At 42.7% G+C, this 10,791-nt stretch overlaps 1 protein-coding gene across 1 annotated transcript; it reads right to left on the bottom strand.

Annotated features, from left to right (window-relative positions):
• Nucleotides 1–658: 658 nt before the first annotated feature.
• On the bottom strand, nt 659–7,881 carry LOC137799517 (parkin coregulated gene protein-like; the record flags this gene model as incomplete). Its single annotated transcript, XM_068596311.1, has 3 exons — nt 659–1,756; nt 2,034–2,183; nt 7,710–7,881. Coding segments are annotated over 3 exons (534 nt in total), but the record flags the coding sequence as incomplete, so codon positions are not given.
• Nucleotides 7,882–10,791: the final 2,910 nt, after the last annotated feature.

Raw genomic sequence — 10,791 nt, 5'->3', positions numbered from 1 at the left:
TGCATATGGGACTCAACAGATCTATTCATGCAGATGCACACAAGTGAAAACGCACACACACACACACACACACACATGCACACACACACACACACACACACACACACACACACACACACACACACACACACACACTTGGCACATACTGGACAGTGGCCTGTTTGTGGCTCAGGAGATAAGAGGGATGCCAGGCAAGCTCTGCGAGTCACAGTGTGGGAGAGCCAAGAGGAGATGTTACCACACACTACGAGACAGTCCTCTGTGTCTTCTGGTGTAGGAAACACAATGACCACGTCTGTCTGCTACAGGCAGCACGCTAGCTCTGGTTGAGACAGCCGACTGAGCGTGGGATGAAGCTGGAGGTGTATATATGTGATATTAGATAATAGATGGACTTCAATGGAAGCTTTGATATCGATATAAACAAGTCACATTAAACAGAAGAGAGAGAGGGATAAAGAGAGAGACAGAGAGAGAGAGAGAGAAAGGCACGTAGGGAGAGAAAGAGTGTGAGGGAACAACATCCCTGAAATATTTCTGCATTAGAGAGGAAGAACACAGAGTTCTGAATCACAGTCTGTGGTCCCCGAAAGAAAAGCGTACATTCTCTATGTTTGAAGTCGTATCTTTGTGTGTTAGAAGAGAGTGGGTGGTGGAGAACATGAATTGACATTTTATTATACAGTAAAGCTTCAGATGGAAAAAGAATAACTCAATAACACTGAAAATAATTGATCTATCTCTCTATCTATCGATTAACTTATTTATATGAACTTGCCTAAATATACATACTTGTATACTTCATTTTAGGTTGAACCTTGTGCCTCAACTCCAACCAAACTTGGAAGCTTTACGAGATGCCTATGAAGTGCTGAACATGTCGTTGTTTAGCCGATTGGGTCCTGCGCTCCTCGGACCCCTCTCTCTCTGGCCCAGACCGGTCTCTCTGGTAGAGGTCAATAGCAGGGACCTCTGCCAGGTGAGAGGTTGGCTCGGGTTTAATCGATGCCCGCCAGAGGAGGAGAGACAAGCGGGCAGGCAGGTAGACAGACCGGCACGGTAACTACCAGTCAGAGATAAAACTGTTCCTGGTGGGGTTCACCGGCCAACTGCTGAGCCTGCGCTGTGACGGGGAAACTCACGCTTCAAATCGGTTAAGGGGATTGATTTGACAGTTAATTTACAGAGGAGATTTGCATATGGACATGCACTAATAAGGCAGGCTTTTCTTCACCATCCTTTGTCTTTCCCTGCAATATCTTTCGCCTCGCGCCTTCCTTTTTTTTAGACCTAAGCAAATACTAAGAGATAGTGTAAGCGAATTAAAGAGACAAGAGATTCAAATTGGATATTGATTAAGAGACTAAAGCCGTGTGTTTTCTCCTGTTAAAGCCTGTGTTTAAATGATTGATTCACAGTGTCACTCTCCACATCCTCCTGGCTGTGTGTTGAGTTGTGTTTGGGACCGGTTGTGACTCCAATAGGCTTGCATCATGTCACACAGCATGCTAAGTGCTTTGACACAGCCACACAAAGAGCCCTGCCTATCTAATGCCAATCTCCCCAGGTCCTGGTGTCACCCAGGTGGAGGCTTTCAGAGAAAGCAAGGACAAAGTCTCCTCCTTAACAGCGCCGCACAATGCAGCCTGACTGACAGCAGAAAGGACAAAATGGAGCTTCTCTGTCAAGTGGATGTTAAAGTGGTGGGAGGAAAAGGGGGGGGAAAAGGATTCAGGGACAGGTGCATGCACTGGATCTGCAGAGAAAAAAAAGGATGCTTTTTGCCTGGAAGTCACAAGATTCACTCTCTTAACACAGGATACACAATACACATGAATACTTATCACTGCCTGTCACAGGCTCGTAAATGTTTGCTTTCCTTCCGCTCACTGACAGAGTCGCAGTACAAGCACGAAAAATGATTTATAACACAAAGGGACGTGCTCACACGATGACTGCTCCACAAAAGAGCAGAGCCTTGTTATGCTGACACACAATCGGTGTGAGTTAACACGCAACCAGTTGGAACTTACTGTTCTTGTTCTTGAAGATGTTGAAAATGGGAAGGATTTTTCTGAAGTAGGGCACCAGAGCTTCTCCCACTTTCTCGTCGGACATCACCAAATGCTGCAGGACTTTCAGGGTGGTGCACATCACCTTATGGTTCCTCGTGTTCAGGGCATCTGAGGAGCAGGACGGAAGGCAAAGGTCAGTCAGGAAAAAAGGGGCTACAAGGTAAAACTGTCAGTCGGTTTTTAGATCTGATTTACAGGTTGTTTGTTCAGGCAAGTGGATGGACAATAAATATGGATTGATTCTGACAACTGCAATTATATGGTACAAATTTAAAATATAAATAAATAAATTACACATGAATTGTAACTTCCACACAATACCTTCTCCTTGAAAGCATTTCCTCTATAGCTTGGCTTTGATTTAGTCTGGCTTGTCTGCAATCAGTGATTTCAAATGCACTGGGGAGGCAGGAGTAAGTGAGAGCCAATCACTGGGCTATTTGGCCTACAGCTGCACTTAACTCCATCTCTCACTGATAGAGAGAACAAAAAGAAATGATGGTGGGAGAGATGGAGGGCTGGAGAGATCAAGAGAAACAAATTCAGAGAGAGAAAGAAAGAAGGGGGGAAAACAACAAAAGACAAAACGTCAGAGAGAAAGAGAGCGAGATAAAGAGATGTGACAGGCAGAGGGCAAAGGGTTAGAAAATAACTGTGATTAGCAACTAAGACGGACATGTTCTTCAAGTTCTTTTTGCTCGTTCAATGTTTTTTATGTGAGCTTCTACACATGTCACTGAAAATCCCTGAGCTGACTGTCAGAATACCTCAAGTTAGAAAACAGATCTGAGCGATTTATCTCTATTTTATCTCTGTCAATTGATGCTTGATTTCACAAAAAGACGATAGTAACGGCATCGCAGCGCTTATTTTTTTTTTTGCCAGAAAGCACTTACAACAACAGAAACGAACGACGTGAAGAAATAGTCAAAACAAAGAAAAGAGAGCGCGAGCAGAGACTCTGGGAGCTGCTGGTTGACAGAGGGGAGAAAAAAACAAGTCGAGAGGTACTTGTGGTAGAAAGCCTGAAATCAAAAAGCTGAATAAAGCATGATTTTTAATCTGACAAAAAAACACTAGAACATGAACAATAGAGGTATTGAAATCAAGAAATTTCTCTCTCTTTTTTTCGTTTTGAAGGAAATAAATGAATGTGCTGAGCATCTGCATTGTCTCACAGATACATGTAAACTATTTATATAGTAATTAAGTGAAACCTGAGGTACTGATATAGTCTGCTCTCGCTGCCTCTTTCAATTCTTCCTCTCTCTCTTGACACCTGACTTCATAAGAGAGCTGCTCACATAAACTCTCATGGAACAAATGGCTACGAAAAGGACTGACACAATAATTAAACGTGTTAACACTTCAGTCACGTTGATGACAACAACGCTTGTTGCCACAAGTGCAATATAAAGTGTCAAGTAACTGGGAGGCGATGCTACTAATTTAGTTCAGTGCCGGCTTAGTCAACAGAATAAATTTAAGTATTTAACTGCTGTGTCACAATCCTCCACAGGTATTTTATCTTCTTCCTCCACTCTAAGTCATGTGGCTGTGGATTCACCTGTCCAACTTTTGTCCCAAGCACCGCATTGAAATTTACAGAAAAGACAGACTGAGATTTAAAGAGAGCAACAACCCGAAAATATTGTGTGACAGTGGGAGCGCTCAGAGAACGGCATAATGCATCACCTACCGCCTGCGTTACAGCTCATATGCAAATACAAAGCTGCTATAAGCTCACAGTCACACAGTCACACAGTCACACATCGCACACGAGCACGCACACATGCTCAAACACATTGAACGCAATGAGACAAAATGTCGGCCTTAGTCAGGAGCACAAGTGGCAATGAACAAGGCAGCAGCCAAATATGAATGAAGTTATACAATGCATAAGTCACATAAACAACCAGTGGCTCATGGGTTGAAGGGATACAACATCTTGCAGTATGTGTGTATGTGAGAAAATGACCAGTTGTATCAGGTCCATTGTTTTGTCCATTTAAGAGTGTCTTTGTCTCCGTCAGTGCATGTGTGTGTGTGTGTGTGTGTGTGTGTGTGTGTGTGTGTGTGTGTGTGTGTGTGTGTGTGTGTGAGGCCTATGCATTGGACCAGCAGCAGTGAAGATGATGCTGAATGAGCAAATGTATTGTGCTCCGTGCCATCTCTCCATCTCGGCCTGAGTGTCTCCCCAGATAGACAAGCGCAGATATATCTGCCGTCACCGAGATAAGGTGAAATGTGGAATGACAGGAATTTCAAACCTACATAACAAACAATGAAATTCTAATTACCAGCCAGCGCAAACAATTTCCCCTGCTGTGACATTTGGACCGCGGCACTGTTCAATTATTCATCGCCACTCGCCTCGCCGCAAAAAAAAAGGAGAAAGGAAAAAAAAAAATTAAAAGAGCCAGCCGATGGTCTGATATATTAATGCTGGGATAAAACCTGTGTTGGGACAAATCTGAATAAAGTAATAATCTATTCATGCAAGGACCCGTTTCATATTCAGTGTGGAAATAAAACAGAGGTGACCTTGTATTCTGTTTCCTGTGAAATGTCAGAGGTAGGGTGACACGTTGGAGAGTTTAGCGGCGAATAGTTCTCACTCATAGTATAAATATACTTTTCAGATCAGAAGAAGATGTTCCCGTGCAGAGGCGTAACTGGGGATCTTCTTGGAATGAAAGTCTCATTTTAGTCCAAAGCTGAACAAATGTTATGCCAATCAACTGAGGCTCAATGGAGGCATGGCTCTGAATCCTCCTCCCTATTTAAGGAAACGAGAAAAAACAAAACCACCGCATTTCAGTAACATGTACCCTTTCTTCTTAAATCACCTTGCTGTTTAGCTGAGAATGACATTTTTACCTTTACTTCCGAAATGTCAGTATTTCATGAAACAATATTTCTGGGGGATTATTTTACCAATGGATACCTCCAAAAAAACACATTTTGAGAAAAGAAGATGAACTGAATCAATAGTTTTTAAGTTTTTATTTTTATTTTTCTTGTTTCTTTTTTTCATGTAGAAGGTAGTTTTCCTAACATGGGGTGAAGGGAACAGGGTGTACAGTAGGAACAAGTTCTGTCTTTAAGTCACTGAGGATAGCGCCAAAGAGTATAATGTCAGCCAGAGCCTCCTTCATTGTGTATTCTTATTGGGTGACCTGCAGTCATCATCAAAATTCACCAGGGCCTGACGTGACTCAGTCGCTCTGCAGATAAGAGCCTGCCAGCCACATTGAAGATGTATTAACGTTAGAGGAGAAAAATATATATCTTGCCATTTTAGACTGCAGACGGCTTTTTACTTTCTTTCTCTTTCCACCAACCCTCCTTCTTCCCTGCTCCATAGAAAAGTAATTAATCTGCAACAGAGACACGGACGGGCGGCTTTGCCTTATGGATGGAGAAACAGGCCCGATTTTTAATAAACCAAGAAGTTAATAAGGAGCAGGCCATTTAGAATTCCATTATCAGTGCAAAGTGTGTGTTTTTCATGAGGAGCATAACCATCACCTTTAGTCTGGCCTCCCCGAGACAAATGACCAAAACTGCTGAGAGGTTTGAATTTATAAACTACTGTCTAAGTTTGCGAGTGGCCCGGTCACTCTGGGCATAATGACAAGTTGTGTGTGAAGAGGATGCCTCTTGTTGAACGACCAAATGGACATTCGGTCATCCAATTATTTAAACTATCTGTGAAAAAATGCTGGCAAATCATGCACCTGTGAAAATGATCAACTCTATATTCATTCGACCAATTTCACTTTCCTAAAACAGTACTTTTTCCATCATTTAGAGTATCAGATAATGACCAGTAAAAATAAGAAAGTAAAAGTCATTCGAACTCAAAACAAGAAATGTCTCACAGTGTAATGGTGACGACTTTACAGCAGGTGCTCAGAACAGTGTGTAGTGTGGTGACAGACTTTGTGCCAGGGTCAGTCTGTCACCGTGTCTCCGTTATGCCCCTCTGCCCACACAGACGTCCCACACTCACACATAAACAAAGAAGACGCACACACTAACATACACGTACACGCCAGCAGCCAACTGCCCATGACATGAACACTATCCCAGGCTCACTGGGCGCCACTTAAAGGCTCCCACTTTGAAACTGACACTCCACTTGGCATCGGCGCCAAACAAAAGACAGTGTGTGTGTGTCTTTGTCTGCGTGTGTGTGTGTGTGTGGGTGCGTGTCTGTGTGTGTGTGTGTGTGTGTGCACTATGCATTTCTCTAACTTCTCTGCACATTGATCCCCTCCACAGGAAACCTTTATCGTCCCCATCACTGTAAATTCTGATATAGTACGAAGCTCATCACGGACTTCTTGAACCTGAGACCTGATCTTTTAGCTCGTCTCCATCTGCCAACGTGTGAGCACGTGAGCATGTGAGAGTGTTCGCGCGTGCACATGGGAATGTTTCCGTGTGGAAAGGTAAGGAGGCACTACACGATAACACAGTTAAATGTAGCATGTCACCACATTGCACATGGCAGATTATCAGGCACGCTTTTAGAGCCAACCTCTTCCGGGAAATGCAAAAACAAGGACGCTTCGCCCTGAGGGCTAATGTAATAATAGGAACCGTATGACTGCGAAACCAAATTAGGACTTGTCACAGGACCGGTTGTATGGTAATGTTAGAATCTGTTGTTGCACAAGTGCGTCAGGCAGGTGAGTCTATTACTGGGAAAGTATGTTCTGCTATTTTTGTTGCTCTCTATTGCACCTGCATTATTGTCTGTGAGGGTTGTCTGTAATTATTAATAGTAAATTAATATTGATTTAAAAAATAATTTGTGTATTTATATTGTATTCTCACATATTTTTAAGTTTAAGGTCATTTGTGAAAGAATGACAAAGGACTCTCTTTGTGATATCACATGTTGAGTTCCCGAACATCTGGTTTCCTACCAACTGCACTCGGCCTTTAATTAAAACCGCGTGAGTTATTATCGTTTGATGTATTTAAGGCTCCAGCTAGCGACACCATAAACAACTGAGAATGTCCTCTAGACTTTGAGTTCATCTGAGATCAGCAACAAATAAACATAATGATGCTGTCATCAAAACAGTAGGACTGCAATTTAGAGGATTACTTGGCTGTCAGCTGCTCATAAAATAATAATAATGTTTAGTGTGAGGAAGTTTTGTAAAAGCTGATGTAATTAAATAAAACACTAGGAACAATTTGCTGCTTAAGTTATTGAATAGTTGCTCTATATTAATGGTTAAAAACTGCTGTGGTAATGGTTCTGTATTATTGGTAATGTATTTATATTGTATGCATATATATATATATATATGTATACGTATTATATAACTAAAAAAACAATATTTTTGTTCATCTATGGTTTTTCTCTGGATCTTAACATTCGTTCGAGCTCTATGGAAATATGTTATCAATATTCTGATAGTATTTAGGCCAACACAATACCAGCATTTGAAAAGGCCTTTTTTTCAGTCTTGATGTCACCACATGTTCTCATTCGCGGCAGGGTAACACAGCGAAGGTCAAATGATATCACACACACACACACAGTCACTTGGGAAGGGAGCTGTGTTGTGTGTGATTTATAAACTGTGAGAGTAGACACTCGACCAGACTCACTCTTGATGGGGATGATGAGCTGGGAAACGACGGGCAAGATCTTGGGGCCTCCGTGATTCAGCATGTCATGGACTCCCTGGCAGGCGAAGAACTCATACGGATGGACAGTCTCACATAAGCCATCAAAGAACAGAGGCAGGTAGTGGTGGAAGTCCAGCTTTTCAATCTCCACCTGAGGACAGAAATCATCAATTACATTACAGGCATTGTTAGCTGTGTCTTTAATCCACAGAGACAAACAAAGGCAAAGGGGGTTTCTGTCGTGTGCTCAAGGACATTTGTTGGAACATATGGCTGTTAATCAAGCTAGCAACAGAGATTATCTTTGTGTTTCGGACACTCCATCCACGTACCCACTGCAGAGATATAGCAGATGAAAATGTTCATGTTCTCCAGGAAATCAGTTACTGCCATTAAGCTTCCTTTTATTCTTTGCCCTTTCACTTTGTTTGTCCTTGGCTTAGCACAATATCTAGGGCTAAAGCTCCTCTTGCAGCCATTTATAACCCTTACAGTAAACACATATATACACACACTCACCCACATACACCCACGCACACAATGGCAGGGGGGGGGGACAGCTGTTCAGGAGATCATGACACAGCGGCATGTGGCATCTTGTGGGCTGACATGTTAACACCTGTTTACACCATTTACAGGACAGACAAAAGGGCGCACACACGGGTGGTAGATTAAGACATTCGTCCAACTACGGGCCGCGGGCCAGCTTTGATGTTGTTTAGCTGAGTGTGTGGGTACTGTGTGACACATTAAAATAAAGCCAGTCATGTGTGTGAGGCCATCAGAGGAAAGCCACTCAGGCACACTGGATTGTAAAGAACAGCTGACCCAAAGCAGGCTGTCCTTGAGCTTTGCGTCTGTTCCGAAAATCATAAAAAAAAAGGTTGCATGTAAACGTGGCTCATGCAATACTAGTTTGCACTAGATGGCAAGAAAATGTGGATTTCTAACACGGGTATCAGCTGTAGCACTGCCTCCCAATGGCACTATTGTTGAGAGAGGGGTGAGAGGTTGAATGGGTGATTCTGTTTTTCTTGTAATGAAAGGTAATCCCTTTGGTGTGCAGGCAAACAGCCCCCGGCAGCCAGTAGTCCTTGAGGACAGCTGAAGCCATAAGGAGACACTCTCTTGTCCACTCAAATCTACACACACACAAACACACACACACACACACACAAATGTATATACACAGACAAGCCTCCTGCTGGGTCACGCTGGTCTGTGCTAAAATGTCACCCAGGCAGTGGCGCTTGGTGCTTTCATGTCCCCAGCCGCCGGTCAGAGCCGAGACTTCAAAGCAGGGCCGACCCTCCCTTCGTGCTGTCAATCCTCCACCGACACACATCTCCCCCCGCCCCCTCCGGGTAAACACAGAGACGGACAAGGAAGGGAAAAATATGGAGAGATGGCAAGATGGCGACAGAGACAGAGAGCTCACACTGTTAGCGTAGAAGGGAAAGGCTGATTGCTTTGAGGCAATTTGCCAGCCAACCTTGACCTTTCCCTGCATACGGTCAAGATCATGATTGTGAGTCAGGCGGACTGGAGACTAGAACAAAAGCAAACATGAGCCCACTGAGGGAATGGAGGGCTGGTGAGGGTGAAGAGAGGCGAGATGACACTAATGCACAGCATTGCTTGCTCGCCAATGGCAGTCAATGATAGACAGGGACAGATCGTGCCATACAGTATGCTGCTTTTAGACTTATTTTACATTAGAGATAATATTGCTCTATGTGACTATACTTTGGGTATACTTTAATGAATAGCAGAATTCAAATGTAAAAAAAAGAATATCACCTGTGTGTTATAATGTTATACTGTATAATATATATATATATATATATATATATATATATATATATATATATATATATATATATATATATATATATATATATATATATATATATATATATATATATATATATATATATATATATATATATATATATATATATATATATATATATACAAATGTTTTTTCTCTTTTTTTACATTACATTACGCAGATGTACAGGAGTTTGAATAGCTGTTTTAATAGTTTGTCTACAAAAGAGAAACTTATATAAACTACCCCTAAGCTAACTTATAATAGCACAGAGTCTTGTTTAACACTGTCAGAGTTAGATCTGGTCTCACATTTAGGCACAGACACGATCTCACCTACCCTGTTGTGAACCTGAAATGTTGTGGGAGTAATTACCTGTGAGCATTAATGTGGTGTTGTTGTGAAGATGCCTCTGAAGTCTGTGATACTCTTAATCCAAATCACATAAACAAGCACTTAGGGACTGGCTGAAGATTCCAGTTAGCACTGAAGGAGTGGAGACAATCAGCAAACACCTTCACATACTCACACTCTTACATAGTGCGCGCTCACACACACTTACACAAACACACACACACACACACACACACATTCCTGGGGAATCTTAATCAGCGGCTGCACTCAGCGGTAACTCTTGCATCCGTTATTGATTGTCCGCCCAGGTTTGTTTGTCTTCGGGTGCCTATGGGAATCCCCCTGAAGTCCGGAGAGTCAATGAGAGTGGGGCAAAGAAAGACTCAGCCAAGTAGCAGCAATTAGCCTTGGGACACAGGGCTGCATGTCTCCTTTGGTCAGCGTGGCAACAGCCGACACAGAGCAATAGAAGCAGATAGACGAGGAACCCGTCTGCTCATTAAACAACAGCACAACAGCAACAGAGGCCCCCGGCAGGCACAGGAGACCAGGAGGAACAAAAACAGCAGGCGACCAATTTAAATACACAATAGCTGGACATGATTTGTGCATGTGGGGGTGTGTGTGTGTATGAACGCTTACATGCAAGTCCATACATGCCCGGTGATAAGCTATCAGGCTAGTTTGCCAGTGTGGTCTGAGTCATTAGTGTGAAAAAGCTAAAGGAGAAAACACACATAGGCTGGACAGCAGGAGAAGATACAACGAGAAAGAGGAAAACATTGAGTGTGCATATGTGTGTGTTCGTGTGTGGGCTTTGGTCTGATTGTAAGGTAATTGCTTTGGACTATATAACATGTGATTTGCCACAACTAG

The sequence above is a fragment of the Clinocottus analis genome, unplaced genomic scaffold (genome assembly GCF_023055335.1).
Source record: "Clinocottus analis isolate CAN_PGR_092001 unplaced genomic scaffold, fCliAna1.0.p SCAF_356, whole genome shotgun sequence".
Classification (NCBI taxonomy): domain Eukaryota; kingdom Metazoa; phylum Chordata; class Actinopteri; order Perciformes; family Cottidae; genus Clinocottus; species Clinocottus analis.
Note: the sequence above shows the minus strand (reverse complement) of the source record. Positions and strands in the feature narration are given on the sequence as shown.